At 43.9% G+C, this 16,367-nt stretch overlaps 1 protein-coding gene across 4 annotated transcripts in view; it reads left to right on the top strand.

Moving 5' to 3' along the window:
• The window catches only part of RABGEF1 (RAB guanine nucleotide exchange factor 1), a gene marked incomplete at both ends in the record, with an annotated part of 33,004 nt that extends 18,919 nt beyond the window's left edge, over positions 1–14,085 (top strand). For 3 of the 4 annotated variants that reach the window (XM_080702794.1, XM_080702793.1, XM_080702792.1), the window contains 5 exons: positions 207–288; positions 3,514–3,646; positions 4,999–5,090; positions 10,984–11,240; positions 13,687–14,085. In XM_080702794.1, the coding sequence (XP_080558920.1) occupies positions 207–288; positions 3,514–3,646; positions 4,999–5,090; positions 10,984–11,240; positions 13,687–14,085 (963 nt within the window). The remainder of the gene's footprint in view (positions 1–206; positions 289–3,513; positions 3,647–4,998; positions 5,091–10,983; positions 11,241–13,686) is intronic. The other variant, XM_080702795.1, reaches the window with a different exon arrangement.
• Positions 14,086–16,367: the final 2,282 nt, after the last annotated feature.

Genomic DNA, 16,367 nt, shown 5'->3' with positions numbered 1-16,367 from the left:
TTATTAAGATGTGCGTTATATATAAGAAAATAAAAAGGTCATGAGATAAATAATAGGAATGGATTTTTTCCCCTGAAGAATTAATTAAAGTAAGTATGTTTAAAATTAGTACCAGTGGAAGAAATTGGTTTTGGAAACTTAAAATTTAGAGCTCGACTTATGAACTTTTTTGATCACCAACCAGCTTCTTTGTCCCTTTGTTTTAGGATTTAAGCATTGAGGAACAGTCAGAGTGTACTCAGGATTTTTACCAAAATGTGGCTGAAAGGATGCAGACTCGTGGAAAAGGTAACACTATTAACCAGCCATTGTGGAAAGTATGATTCACCCCTCCTTCCCCCCCCCCATCATAAAACATGATCATTGAAGTACTGTTGAGCTGGGTGTGGTGGCACATGCCTGTAATCCCAATGCTTGGGAGGCTGAGACAGGAGGATTGGAGGTTAGAGGCCAGTTTCAGCAATTTAGCAAGACTGTTTCAAAATGAAAAAGAAAAAGGGCTGGAAGTGTAGCTCTAAAGTAGACTGTTGTTGGGTTCAGTCTTTAGTGCCAGGTTGAGGATGTAGCTCAATAGCAGAGCCACTGGTTTGACCCCCAGCACCACAAAAGGAAATGTTCCAAAGGGATCTATGATGGCCCATGCCTGGATTCTCAGCTACTCTGGAGGCAAAGGCAGGAGAATCACAAATTTGAGGTGGTAGAATGTCCCTGGGCTCAATCCCCAGCACCACACACATACAAGGAGATAGAGATGCAGGAGTGGAGAAGAAAAGTTTGCCACAAAATACTCAGCACAACCTTTCCTGAAAGAGAAGTAAGTCTGGTGTGATGTCACACTCTTGTAATCCCGCATTTGGGAGGCCGTGGCAGGAGGATCACGATTCACAGACAGCCTCAGCCCTTTGCAACTCAGTGAGACCCTGTTTCAAATAAAGAATAAAAACTAGGGCTTGGGGTAGAGCTCGAAGGTAGAATTCCCCTGGGTTCCATTCCTAGTACCAAAAGTTAACAAAAGAGAGACGTAAACTACAGGGGTTGAGGATGCATCAGAGGCAGAGCTCCGGCCTAGCCGTGCTCAAGACTAGATTTGACCCCAACTCGAAAAAAAACAAAACAAGACAAGAACAGAAAACACTTTGCGCTGTAGGAATGTGGAGTTAACTTGCCACACTCACCTGCATCTAGAGAGACCTGGCAGACTGCCTGGTCATCTCCTTCCATCCTAATTCAGCCTGTACCATTAGGGGAATAGAGAACAGCATGGGTTCTTCCTGTTGAGAATCACTGGATTTTTTTCTCAGAATCATTGAACTACTTTCAGACGCAAATGTGGCAATTGCCGAGGTAAGATTGGTGTTGCAGAAGCCAAAAGCAGGCTCCCAAGATGCCATCCTTAAGCTGTGTGTGTGTGTCTTTTCCTTCCCCCTCTGGTCTAGTACTGGGGATTGAACCCAGGAGCAGTGTGTCTTGGAGCTACACCTCCAGCTCTTTTTTGAAACAACTCACTAGTCTCAAAGCCGAGACCTCCTGTCTGGCTGCACATGTCTTGACGGTCCTCCTCTTTCTCTGATGGCCTGGCTGGTGTGCTCACACTGTCCTGTAAACCACTCCGCTGACTTTCTGGTCACCGGCCTCATACTTGATTGATGCCCTGTGTATCTTTCCAAGATAACCAGAGTAGTTGGATAATTGATTGAACAGGTAATTAATATTTCTTTTACGGATAAAGCTGAAATGGATTAAAATCTTTGGGGATGCTCTTCTAAATGATTCTCTCATCTTGGAGTTACCATCTTGGTGAGTCATTGTTCATGAGGATGTAATTCTCTAGGGAGTTGAGCATCATTGACTGGAGAGCTTTAAGGTTTTAGAAATTCTTCGAGAATTTGATTTCCATTGATGGTGTAATTTAGGACATGTTTGTATCTGGGAAATCACCTTAGGGAGATCTCTGAAGTTTTGTGGTCAACCTCAGAAAATAAAAGGGAAAGTCTTGCCAGCACCCATCAGTCTTGGGAATTCCAAACACTCTCTCTACTAATGTAGCAATAGGGAGTGATGCAGGCTGAGGCCTTGCCACTTGGCAGGGCATGCACCTGTTAGGTGCTGCCAGAGCAACCTAAGTTAGAAGTGGGGACTCTGTAAAAGGCAGTCTCAGAAGTTGAAGTAGCTGGGCATGGTGGTGCTTGCCTGTGTCCCAGTATCGTGGGAGGCTGAGACAGGGAGGTAGCAGGTTCAAAGCCAGCCCTGGCAGCTTAGCAAGGCCCTCAGCACCTTAGTGAAACCCAGTTTCAAAATAAAATAGGGCCGGGAATGGTGGTGCACGCTTGTAATCCCAGTACTTGGGAGACTGAGACAGGAAGATCACGCAGGTTCAAAGCCAGCCTCAGCTACTTAGTGAGGTTTTCAGCAACTTAGTGAGACCCTGTTTCCAAATAAAATATAAAATAAGTCTGGGAGTGTAGCCCGGAGGTAGAAGGCCCCTGGGTTCCATCCCCAGTAAAACACACACAAACACACACACACACACACACACACACACACACACACACACTAAAATAGGGCTCGGGGTTGTAGCTCAGAGGTAGAATGTCCCTGGGTTCAAACCAGTAAACACACACACACACACATACACACACACACACACACACACACACACACACACACACGAAATATGGACCTTCTACCTCTAGGCTACACTCCCAGACCTATTTTATATTTTTATTTGGAAACGGTCTCACTAAGTTGCTGAGAGTCTCACTAAATAGCTGAGGCTGGTTTCGAACCTGTGTGATCTTCCTGCCTTAGCCTCCCAAGTACTGGGATTACAAGCATGCACTGCCACTCACGGCTTGAAGGACATTTTTAAACGTGACTTCTTTTTTTTCTTTTTTGCAGTTCTGTAGATTGAACCCAGGGCATTCTACCTCCAGTCTACACCACCAGCCCAATTTTTTATTCTTTATTTTGAAACAGAGTCTCACTAAGTTGCAGAAGGCTTCACTAAGTAGCTGAGGCTGTCTGAGAACCTGTAATCCTCCTGTCTCAGCCTCCCAAATACTGAAATTACAAGCAGGTGCCACCACGGCCGGCTTAATGTGACTTCTTTATGCCTTCTTTTCTTGGTGTGTTTAATGTATGTCTAGTAAATTGGCTGGTTTATTTATTTATTTATTTATTTATTTATTTATTTATTTATTTATTTATTTTTGGTATTGGTGATTGAACCCAGGGGAATTCTATCTCCAAACTAAACTCCCAGCCTTATTTTTTTCTTTCTTTTGAAACAGGGTCTCACTAAGCTGTTGGAAAGCTTCACTAAGTAGCCAGCACTGGCCATGAAACTGCGGTCCTCCTGTCTCAATCTCCCAAATACTGGGATAACAAGTGTGTTTTCACCATGCCTGACTTAAATTAGTTGGTTTTGTGATGTAGAAAGTGCTGTGAAGACAACTTCTTAGTTTAAAATGTTTGTCCTTCTCTTGAGCTTTTATATCCATTTGTGTTTTTCAGTGCCTCCAGAAAGAGTTGAGAAGATGATGGATCAGGTAGAAAAGTACATCATGACGCGTCTGTATAAATATGTGTTCTGCCCAGAAACTACCGACGATGAGAAGAAAGATCTTGCTATTCAAAAGAGGATTAGGTGCTTGTTTTGCTTTGTCTTATATTTACTACCTACTAATAGAAAAACACTTTGTGGAAAAAGTCAGCACTTGCCTTTCAAGCCTTGAGACAGTAACAGTTAAAGTACCCAGCATGTTTAACATGTAACCCTCCATGCTGTCAGAAAATGCATGTGGTGATATTGCCTGTACATCTGACTCCAGGCAGCTTTAGATAGGAATCGTGTGTGATGTTTGAGGTTATTTCAAATCTCCAAAACTTCCACAAAACAAAACAACTGGTTTTCTAGTTTCCTTGTACTCTCTGGTCAGGCAGGCAGCTGTGAATGTCAAGGTAGTGGGTGCGCCGCTCCCTCGCCTGCCCTGGTGTGCAGGGTCCAGCCATCCCTGCAGGCACATCTTTCCCTAGCACCAGATTGATGGCAGCATCAAGTCTTCCAGGAGCAGTAGAGTCTCCGCTCTCTACTTATGGGAGCAGTTCCAAAGCTGGGCCATAATGAGGTGTCTCTGGAGGGAAGGGCCTAGAAATCCCAGATGAGGCCCCAGTTAAGGGGTTGGTAATGGCAGATCTTTATTTAATAGAGACCCATCGCACAGGAATTGAGAGTGAGGAGTGTGTTGATCCTGGGCAAATGTAAAGTATAGCTAGCTGCCGGCCGAGGTCCAGGTGATGGTGTTAGCCAGGCAGACACGTGGCCCAGCAGAGTCTTTGGAGTGGCGTTGGAGTGATTGGGAAGTGTGCCGTGATTCAAGCTGAGGGAACATGTGCTTGTTGGCATCTTAGATAGGCTCTAGCATGCGTCAGAATTTGAGGGCAGAGAGTAAAAGGACACGAGCCAGTGGACACTGAGGACAAGGAGCAGTAGATTCTCCTCAAGTCTTCACAGAGAGTGCTCTGCAGTATTAGTAGCAAAGTCTCCTTACAGCCAGTGAATGGGTTTATGTTCAGCGAGGCGTGGGGGTGCACGCTTGCAATCCTGGCTGAGACAGGAGGATCACGGTTTGAGGACAGCCTCGGCTACTTAGTGAGGTCTTTTGCGACTCAGTGAGACCCTGTTTCAAAATAAAGAATAAAAAATAGGACTGGGATGTTGGGATGTTGCTTAGAGGTTGATTGCCCCTGGGTTCCATCCCTAGTACCACAAAAAAAAAAAAAAAAAAAAAAAAAAAAAATTGGTTCCTGTTCTTTTTGGGGTGAGTGCAGAAGTTATGTCTCATTGTAGGATTATAGTTGCTTTGTCACGTAACTTGAGTTTTTCATCTGTGCAGTGATGTGCCTGGGCCTAGGATTGCCTGATTAGCCAGAAACGGCAGGGTGAAAGCCCACCTTCCACTCTGGGAGCTCTTCTTTACCATTTCTCTCTGTTTGTAGAGCCCTGCACTGGGTTACACCTCAGATGCTCTGTGTCCCTGTTAATGAAGAGATTCCAGAAGTGTCTGATATGGTGGTGAAAGCAATTACAGGTCAGTGGGACTGAGGGTGTGTGTTTGCCTCTTTTCCCTTTGGGTTGATAGCTGCAGTGTTAATGCAAGAGTGTTGGTTCTATGAATTCGATGCATTTAGAATAGCAGCTAAACTCCTTTCCCCTTTGTTTATGATTAGAGTCTCATTTCTTAAGCACTGAACTAAATTAACACAGATACAGCTAAAACGAATTCCTTAAGACTCAATTGCATTTATATATTCAACATAATTTTGGGTGGTGGAAAGGAATTTGTGAGGCCAGGTCATAGCGAAACTAGAGTAACACAAAGATGATGTTTTTAAGCCAGGCATGATGGCGCACACTTGTAATCCCAGAGCTTGGGAGGCTGAGACAGGAGGATCGCACAGGTTCAAAGCCAGCCTCAGCTACTTAGGCTCTCGGCAATTTAGTGAGACCCTGTTTCCAAATAAAGTAGGAAATAGGTCTGGGAGTATAGCCCGGAGGTAGAAAGTCCCTGGGTTCCACCCCCAGTACCACACACACACAAAAAAGATGATGCTTTTGAGCTAGTCGTGGTGGTGCATGCCCAATCCTCATATTTGGGAGGCTGAGACAGGACAGATTGCAGTTTTGCAGGCAGCCTCAGCAAGTAGTGAGACTCTCATCAACCTAGCAAGACCCTGTTTCAAAATAAAAATTAAAAAATAGGAGCTGGGTATGGTGGTGCATGCTTGTAATCCCAGCGCTTGGGAGGCTGAGACAGGAGGATTGCACAGGTTTGAAGCCAGCCTCAGCTACTTAGTGAGGCTCTCAGCAACTTAGTGAGACCCTGTTTCCAAATAAAATATATTTAAAAAAAAATAGGTCTGGGAGTATAGCCCAGTGGTAGAAAGCCTCTGAGTTCCACCCCTAGTACCACCACAAAAAAAAAAAAAAAAAAAAAAATAGGGCTGAGGGTGTAGCACAGAGGTAGAATGCCCCTGGGTTCAATCTGTAGTACTACAATAAAAAAAATAATGCCTTTGATTGGTTGTTAATCAGAGGTAGAGGAGTGCTCTGTATTATTTTTTCTGGTTTGATCAGATAGTAGATTAAATACTCCAGATTGATATGGCTCTGCCATTCTGTGCCAGTCTAGGCTTCTATTAAGTTCTTTGTAAGCCGGGTGTGGTGGCACATGCTTATAATCCCAGCATTCGGGAGGCTGAGACCTGGAGCATCGCGGTTGGTGGACAGCCTCAGCTACTTAGTGAGGTCCTCTGCAACTCAGTGAGACCCGGTTTCAAAATAAAGAAAAAAAAAAATAGGGCAGGGGGTGTAGCTCGGAGGTCGAATGCCCCTGGGTTCCAAAAAAAAAAAAAAAAAGATTTTTGTTTCTTGCCAGGCATGGTGGCACATACCTCTAATCCCAGTACTTGGGAGGCTGAGATGGGAGGATCACAGGTTGGAGACTACCGTCAGCAGTTTAGTGAGACCCTGCTTCAAAATGAAAAAAAGGGCTGGGGGTGTGGCTCAGGTTGATGCTCCTGGCTTCAATTCCTAGGACCAAAAAAAGGTTTTTGGTTTTTTTTGGAATTCATAAGAATAACACAGCAGAAATTCAACACAAAAGTAAAAAACAAAACAAAAACAACGTTCCTACTGGAGAGGATAGGCAGCCTTGGCCAGATTCTCCTTGATTAGGGGGAGGAGTTGGAGAGACTTCCTCATTTAGATATAGTTAATGAAAGATATAGTTAAAGAAAAGTGGGTCCGCTGATGTTAGCAGTGTTTGGAAGCGGGGCCCTTAATTAGGCTTCTTTGGTTATAAGAACCGGAGATCCACCCAAGCTCACTAAGTCACCGAGGCTGGCTTCAAACCTGTGGCCCTCCTGCCTCAGCCTCCTGGGTACTGGCTTACAGGCCTGCGCCGCCACCTGACTAGCACAGGTCTTTACTCCAAGCATTCTGCTGGGAGTGCGATTCTTCCCCGTACTCAGGTTCTGCTTCTCTTTGTGTATTTTCACATTTCAGCTCTTGTTATTAAGTAAACCATTCTCTAGAGTTTCCTGCACAAGTTCTAAGGTAAAGTCCCATTGGTCTAGCTAAATACTGCCTTTACTGTTCCCAGTTTTTCTGCTAGGCTACCACAGGTCAGGGAATAGAATATTTCTGCCTCCTATCCTACCCCTAACTCTGCCTTGTGCTCGGGGGACTTTGTAAGACATTGAAGGTGGGGACCTTCCAAAGCCTCGTTGTGGACCTAGTACTTAGGTTTTTCTGTTTATTATTTTTTTTCTCCCAAGACTCTTAATAGAAAGTTCATGACCCACTAGTTTATTTAGAATATTTCACAGGAGCTTATATTAAGTACCTTTTCTAAAAACCACAGAATAGACATTGTGAGACCAGAAATTACAAGTGCCAACACGTTTATATAAAAGTAAAACTAAGACAAAGAGAAGAGGATTTTACTATATCAAGCGTTTGTTAGAAGAATTTGAGAAGTGAAGGCTTTCTCTCAAGCCAGCTGAGTTAGGGTTTCAGAGGTCTGCTGGTAGTAGAAGTTCAGGATCAAAATAATTTGTGTGTGTGGCACTAGGGATTGAACCTGGGGCGTCCTACCTCTGAGCCACGCCTCCAACCTGATTCTGTTTTTTGTTATGAAACGGGGTCTCTTGATGCATGCTTGTAATTCCAGTACTTAGGAAGTTGAGACAGGATGATCACAGGTTGATGGATTGCTACAGCAACCTTGTGAGGTCCTCTGCAACTTAGCAAGACCTCGTTTTAAAATAAAAAGAGCTAGGAGTATGGCTCAGAGGTAGAATGCCCCTGAATTCAGTGTACAGCGCACAGACAGGCAGACAGATATGCTTCTTGGCCTTTCTCTCCTATCTGTGAGACTGAAGGTTACATGATCGCTTTCTTTCTAATCTAAATATATCTAAGTACAAAAGTAATCAGAGAGGATGCTAGCCTGTAACCATGCTCCTAAGAATGGCGATATTAAATTTCCCCAAGTTATCCATGTGCTACTAATTAGCACTCTTGAGGTTTTTTTTTTTTTACTTATAAATATACCAAAAGAAGCATTTTTCATTTTAGTGGATGTCTATCTCTAGAGGACAGATCCGTGAGAAAAGAGGCATCCTGTTTCCTCTTGGTTCCAGTCTTGGCATTTGGAGCTTCTAAAATGATCGTCTCTATTGTGGGAGACGAAGAGTGAAGGAGGCTTTTGAGGCGTGTAGGCTGACAGAACGCTGGCAAGGGCAGAGGGGGTGAAGCGGATCAAGGCGGCAGCAGTGATCTCTGCAGAGAGTGAGAGCAGGAAGAAGCACGTCCCTGGCCCACGTCACACCAGGATGGCCAGTCCACCCTTGTGTTTCTGTTTTGTTTTTCTAATGGCTACTGGGGGAAAAAGCCTAAAACATGAACATTAAAAAATACATATTTTTTTGCCGGGCATGGTGGCGCACACTTGTAATCCCCGTGCTTGGGAGGCTGAGACAGGAGGATCTCGCAGGTTCGAAGCCAGCCTTAGCTAGCTTAAGAGACCCTGTTTCCAAATAAAATATAGGTCAGAGAGTGTAGCCCGGAGGTAAAAGGCCCCTGGGTTCAATCCTATGTACCACCAAAAAAAAAACCCATACTTTTGAAATCTTTGTTCTATCAACATGATCTTAAAACCCCTTGAGAGATACTGAAACTATAGTTTTACTTTTAGTCAGATTCAAGGAGAAAAATCTTACTGATCAGAAGACCTTTTCCATGAAGCTACTAGATCTAGAAGCCACACGCTCGCATCTGAAAAACCAGTTTCCTCCCAGCCAAAACAGCATGTATTATTTATTATTAAAGCCAACTCTCACCTGTGTGGGGTATCAGCTGATGATGAGCGGTTTTTGTTTTTTGTTTTTTTTGTGGCTCTGGGAATGGAACCCAGGGGCATTCTACCTCCAAGCTACACTCCCCTCTCTATTTTATTCTTTATTTTGAAACAGGGTCTCACTGAGTTGCAGAGGGCCTCACAAATTGCTGAGGCTGACCCCACGAACCCCGATCCTCCTGTCTCAGCCTCCCAAGTACTAGGATTACAAGCATGTGCCACTACACCCAGCTGGATTTTTATTTTGAAACAGGGTCTTGTTAGGTTGATGAGAGTCTCACTACTTGCTGAGGCTGCCCTCAAACCTGCGACCCTCTTGTGTCAGCTCCCAAGCACTGAGATTACAGGTGTATCCACCAAGCCCTGCTAATGACAAACATATGTGTGATGAGTAGGGTGTGCAATGAATGTTGGCGGTCCATGGGGTCAGGGAATTCTGGACTAAATAGGAGGTGTTCCCAGGCTTGGTAATCCCAGCATTTGGGAGGTTGAGACAGGAGGATCGTGGTTCGCAGACAGCCTCAACTACTTAGTGAGACGCTTTGCAACTCAGTTGAGAACCTGTTTCAAAATAAAGAATAAGCCGGACATGGTGGCATATGCTTGTAATATATACGAGGGTAGAAAGCCCCTGGGTTCAATCCCCAATACCACAAAAAAAAAGAATGAATTAATTAGTTGATTAAAAAATAGGGTTGGGGGTGTAGCTTAGAGGTGGAATGCCCCTAGGTTCCATCTCCCGTACCACAAAAACAAACAAACAAAAACCTAGAGCCAGGTGTGGTGATGGGGCACAGTTCTAATCCCAGTACTTGGGAGGCTTAGACAGGAGGATTGCAGTTACGCAGCTAGTCTCAGCTATTTAATGAGGTTCTCCACAACTTATACCCTGTTTCATAATAAAGAATAAAAAATAGGAGTGGGGCATGGTGGTGCACGCTTGTAATTCCAGCATTTGGGAGGCTGAGACTGGAGGATGGTGGTTTACGGACAGCCTCAGCTGCTTAGTGAAGCCCTCTGCAACTCGGTGAGACCCTGTTTCAAAATAAAAAATAAAAAACAGCGCTGAGGGTGGGGCTCTGAGGTAGAATGTCCCTGGGTTCCATCCCTAGCACCCCAAAATAAAATAAAATAGGGCTGGGGGTGTAGCTCAAGGTAGAATGCCCCTGAGCTCAATCCCTAATGCTACACACACAAAAGTAGGCAATAATAATAGCCACTGCATGATCTGAGGATTGAAAGTAATACATGTTGCCGGGTGTGGTGGCGCACGCTGGTAATCCCAGCACTTGGGAGGCTGAGACAGGAGGATCGCACGGGTTCAAAGCCAGCCTCAGCTACTTAGTGAGGCTCTCAGCAACTTAGTGAGACCCTGTTTCCAAATAAAACATAAAATAGGTCTGGGAGTATAGCCCGGAGGTAGAAAGCCTCTGGGTTCCACCCCCAGTACCACCAAAAAAAAAAAAAAGAAAAAGAAAGTAATACATGTGTAGAATGTACTGTATAATGCCCGATGCATGGCTCTGCTCTCTGTGAGCATGAATTTGTATTTACTCTTCTGGGGTCTAAATTTTTTATGTACTGCCAGCATTACCCAACTGTGATCCCAGATCATGGTTCTCAGCCAGCTTCAGCTACTTAGTGAGGTCTTCTGAATTCAGACCCTGTTTCAAAATAAAGAATTAAAAATAGGGCTAGAGGTGTAGCTCAGTGGTAGAGTATTCCTACGTTCCATCCCCAGTATGGCCAAAAAATTTTAATTTTTCATGTACTAAGTTAACAATAGATTTTTGTGTGTGTGTGGTACTGGGGTTCCTGGAAGCCCTTCTACTTCCGAGCTACACTCCCAGACCTATTTTATTTTTGGAAACAGGGTCTCTTAAGCCAGTGAGGCTGGCTTCTAACCTGCGTGATCCTCCTGTCTCCGCCTCCCAAGTGCGGGGATTACAAGCGTGCGCCACCACGCCCAGCACAACAATAGATTTTTTTAAATGATTATCCTGTTGCCTCTTTTATATGGCCATTTCCCCATGGGTAGCATTGTCTTTTCTGCTTTGAGCAGATATTATTGAAATGGATTCAAAGCGTGTGCCTCGAGACAAGTTGGCCTGTATCACGAGGTGCAGCAAGCACATCTTCAATGCCATCAAGATCACCAAGAATGAGCCCGCCTCAGCCGATGACTTCTTGCCCACACTCATCTACATCGTGCTGAAGGGCAACCCCCCGCGCCTGCAGTCCAACATCCAGTACATCACACGCTTCTGCAACCCGAGCCGACTGATGACCGGAGAGGACGGCTACTACTTCACCAACCTGGTGAGATGTGAGGGGTGTACCTTGGGGGCCTATGGGAGCTGCTGAGCGCCTCACTGTTACTGAGACAGGTCTTGAACTTGTGGTCCTTCTGTCTCAGCCTCCCAAGTTCCGGGATTACAGGCGTGGGCCACCACTTCCAGCCTGACCTGATCGATTTTTTTGGAACGCATGACTTCCCCTGCTAGAATGCCTCTGGGTTCCATCCGCAGACCCGCAAAAAAAAAAAGGAAAGAAAAAAGAAAATGGTTATTTCCTCTTCCAGTATTCCCTGTTCCTGCTGGGGAGTGCCGTGTGTCCATTTACCTCAGCCTGGGACATCAGGGTCATCTTACACTCCTTTCTCCAAGGGACAGAAGGCCTCTGGTTCCACACACGCAAGACCCGAGGGCTGTTCTCTTTAGATGAGTCAAATGTAACAGATAACAGAATGTTCCTTAAAAACATAATTTGTTTTGTTACTGAGTACTAATGTAGGATACTGGGAATGAGTTTCTCACAAGCTCTTTTCTCACAGCTATTCTAAAAACCATTTTCCCCTGTTTTATCTTAAATGATTTTCTTATGAAAAGGTGAAGTGGTATGTTGTCCTTATAGAACAATTTAGTCAATATAAGAAACTATGAGCCGGGCGTGGTGGCGCACGCTTGTAATCCCAGCATTTGGGAGGCTGAGACCAGAGGATCGTGGTTCGCGGACAGCCTCAGCTACTTAGTGAGGCCCTCGGCAACTCAGTGAGACCTGGTTTCAAAATAAAAAATAGGGCAGGGAGCATAGCTCGGAGGTCGAATGCCCCTGGGTTCCATCCCCAGTAATGGGGAAATTATATATATATATATATATATATATATATATGACTAGAAGCCAGACACATTAGCACACACTTGTAATCTCAGTACTTGAGAGGCAGAGACAGGAGGGTCACAGGTTCATGGCCATCTTAGCAACTTAGTGAGGCCCTCAGCAATTTAGTGAAACCCTGTTTCAAAATAAAAATAAGGCAGGCATGGTGGTACACACTTGTAATCCCAGTACTTGGGAAGCTGAGAATTGCTGTTCATGGCCAGCCTCAGCTTTAGTGTTGCCCTCAACAACTTAGATTCTGTTTCAAAATAAAGAATAAAAAATAGGCTGAGGGTGTATTTGGAGGTAGAACACCCCTGGGATCAATCCCCACTACCAAAATAAATAAGTACATAAGTAAAATAATAATAAAATTAAATAAAATAGGGCTTGAAGGAGGAGGGTAGCTCAGAGGGAGAATTCCTCTGGGTTTTATCTCCAGTGCCACAAAAAATAAAAGAAAGAAAGAAAGTCAGGTTGGCAGGTATCTGTTTAGTTGGGCATGTGCCCAGCATTTCTATGCTAGCAATTCCCTCCATTTACTGATGAGCTAGTGCAGGCCTGTGGGCCAAGCATGTCACATGTATTCTGCTGCTTCATTCTCACAGTAAGTTGGGATGGCTATTTCCCCCATTTGACAGATGCAGAAATGTTAGAGAGCTCAGGTAACTTTCTCAGGATCACACACTGTTGCTATTAAGTGACAGGTGAAAATTCTAACTCAGGTTGTCTGATTTTTTTTTTCTTTTAATCACTTAGTGTTAAAATATGGCTGTGCCTGGTAGTATTCATCTGTTAATCCCAGAACTTGCGAGGCAGAGACAGGAGGATTTCAAGTTCAAGGCCAACTTCAGTAACTTAGTGAGATAATAAAAAGGATTCAAAATAAAGAGGGCTGAGGGAATAGAGCTTGGATGTAGAATGCTCTTGGATTCAGTTCCCAGTACTGTACCTCTTTTGAGGACCAAAGATCGGTGCTTCCCCCCAGCACCTCGAGGATCCACACCCCCTGGCTGCCTGTGCCCTGGCTTGGACTAGCTTGAATGGAGGGCCTAGCAAGACCTCTGGAGAGATTGGTTTCATGATGTGCCAAGGAGGCTGCCCCCTTGGCTCTGGAGCTCCTGGGAGTATAAAGGAAATATGATTGGCCCTGAGCTATGGAATTGAACTCAGGGCCTCATGTATGCTAGGCAACTGCTGTAGCACTGAGCTACATCCCCTGCCCAAGTAATGATTTTTTTTTTTTTTTCAGTACTGGGGATGGAACCCAGGGGAATTCTATCTCTGAGCTATACTCCTAGCCCTATTTTTAATTCTTTATTTTGAAACAGGGTCTCACTGAGTTGCAAAGAGCCTCACTAAGTAGCTAAGACTGTCCGTGAACCACAGTCCTCCTGTCTCAGCCTCCCAAATGCTGGGATTACAAGCATGTGCCACCATACCCAGCTCTGAGTTATTGATTTTTTAATCTAAAGTACATGGTGGTTCATTAATTTATCTACTTTTGCTTCCATTTTGAATTTTCCATGGCAAGATTTTTTTAATCTGTTTTGAGTATTCATAGTTTTCCTAATCTTACTGTAATGACATTCTCTTCTTTTTGCAGTGCTGTGCCGTGGCTTTCATTGAGAAATTAGATGCCCAGTCTTTGAATTTAAGTCAGGAGGATTTCGATCGCTACATGTCTGGCCAGACCTCTCCCAGGAAGCAAGAATCTGAGAGTTGGTCTCCAGATGCGTGTTTAGGGGTTAAGCAGATGTATAAGAACTTGGATCTCCTGTCTCAGTTGAATGAGCGACAGGAAAGGATCATGAATGAAGCCAAGAAACTTGAGAAAGACTTGATAGATTGGACGGATGGAATCGCAAAAGAGGTTCAAGACATTGTGGAGAAATACCCACTTGAAATCAAGCCCCCAAATCAACCATTAGCAGCTATTGACTCTGAAAATGTTGAAAATGATAAACTTCCTCCACCGTTGCAACCTCAAGTCTATGCAGGATGATCGTCATCCACGTGGGTAGTATTTGAGCTGAATTGTAGGCAGCCCTACTACACTCCACAGTTGGGATCTAGACTATAACTGCTTATAATTGTCAGAGCATTCTTAAGGTACAATTTGTGAGGTTTGTTTTTTTGTTTTGTTTTGTTTTGTTTCCTGGCAGGGGAAGCTTAGTAAATAATAAAGTACTATTTATTTGAATTACTGAAATAGATTCATTTAAGGCTTGTATAAAAAGTTTATCTTTTTTCATCCATTTATTTTCTGTGCTTCCTCAGTGGCATTCACTATGGCTTGGTTTTGGGTAAATAATTTGCCTTCTAAAGGCAAAGTTAAATGCAACAAAGTACATGTTTAAGGGATTCAATGTTACCATTGTCCCAAAGTTTGAAATAATTTTATAATTGTAAAGACAGAAGATATATTGATAAGTAAATATGTAAAATTGTAAATATGTAAAAAAAAGAAATAGTGTCCACTATGCATGGCATTTTGTGTAATTTTTTGTTTTAGTTTAAAATGAAGTATATTGAATGTTTGCCTTTAGCACCTTTTACTTGGTTTGCCCACTAAAATGAATCAAAAAGTGCTTATCCATGTTCCCCTTAAGACGTGGACTTCCTCTGTAACAGTACGTCAACCCTCGCTCTGGGCTCCAGTAGTCAGAGGTTATGACACCAAGGTTTAGAGCTGTTCTTAGGTCACATCAAGTTGCCCTTGGGCAGAGCGGACCGAGGACTGAGCCACGCTTCCAGCCCCTCTCCCCGCTCGCTCAGTGAGTCTTTACCTAGTGGTGTATGGTCGGGTTTCCCCACAGCCTCCCTGGTGTACTTCTGACTCTGGACAGCCTAGTCACGTGTCCTTAAACCTTTGGCTGTTTAGAATATTTCAGCCTTGGTACCTATAGACATCTGTGGCCTGAGAACTTGTTGTTGCAGGGGTGGGGAGCTGGCCTGTGCATTGTGGGATGTTTAGCTAGCAGCATCCCTGCCTGTGAACCCACAACATGCCAGCAGTCCCAGCACGGCTGTGAAAAGTTGTTTCCATACTTTGTCAAATATTTCCTGGGGGCAGAATCACAGAAAAACCACTGTCTTTTGTAAGCAAGGGAGTTATCCTTCTCATAGTAACACAATGTAACCAAAGAACACTACATCAGGGGCACAGGATGATCTTAAGGCCTCTCATTCCCTGAGGCTCAGTAGCTTCCTGCACTAGGAAACTTTCCTAATTCTCATGGAACTTTTCATAACTTAATTATGACATTGGCAACTCTTCCAGTCTTCTACAGGTCATCGGTATCCTTATGCAGTTGTGACTTCCCAGGGTGCCACGTCACACAAGCAGTTAAGAAAGTTCCCTGGCTCTCCCAGTACCTTCCTAGGAGTTCACTACAAATGAGCAGTGTAGTCATCTTGAAGTAGAACTAGGGTGAGTAAAACGCTTCATCCTTTAGTTAAATTTACACGCAGATCTGTCAGCCATGGCGCATCTACGGTTGTAAACCACTGAGGACATGGAGCCGTTGAGTTGCCTGGTCACCAAGCTCACATGAAAGGTAACAAGTTCCTGTCAGATGCCAGTGAGAATCTCCTAGAGCAACCGGCCTGGATGGTTTCAGTAGAAAGCTTTCACCCTTCTTTTTTTATTTTCTAGGTGCTAATCCCAGGTATACATAGTCTTAATTCTCTTGGAAATACACCGTTCTTTTAGTTCTATACTACGTTTGTTAAATAAAATATGCATACCAGCCTCCCAAAAAAGCTGATCTTGAGATTCCTGCAGATCTTTAAAGTAGGTTGTTGAATTGAGTTTTTGAAGTTAACTCATGTTGGTCAAATTCTATGCATAAGGACTCTTGGCTCCTTCAGGAGGCTTTTGTCTTAATCAGTACAATGGCCAGAGTTTCTGTTCTTTCAACAAGGAAATGATATTTTATGTACTGTAAATGTGATTAGAATAAACCTTTGGCAAAGAAATCCTTAATAAAGTTTCATGATCCATCCTTCTTCCAAATAGATTGATTTCTTGGTTCTGTGTTAGGAAAATATACATTATTACTAGTATGTTCATGTTAAAGGGTTTCCTTTTTAAATTATAGTCAATCTTTATTATACCTAAAAATGGAACAGTAAAGGCATTTTCCTGATAAAATTAAGAATGAAACAAGCTGAGTGTGGTGGCGCACTCTTGTAAGCCCAGCATTTGGGAGGCTGAGCCAGGAGGATCGCGGTTTGTGGACAGCCTCAGCTACTTAGTGAGGCCCTTTGCAACTCAGTGAGACC

Source organism: Muscardinus avellanarius (assembly GCF_963383645.1).
Source record: "Muscardinus avellanarius genome assembly, chromosome: 10".
Classification (NCBI taxonomy): Eukaryota; Metazoa; Chordata; class Mammalia; order Rodentia; family Gliridae; genus Muscardinus; species Muscardinus avellanarius.
This window is presented reverse-complemented; position numbering and strand designations above follow the sequence as displayed.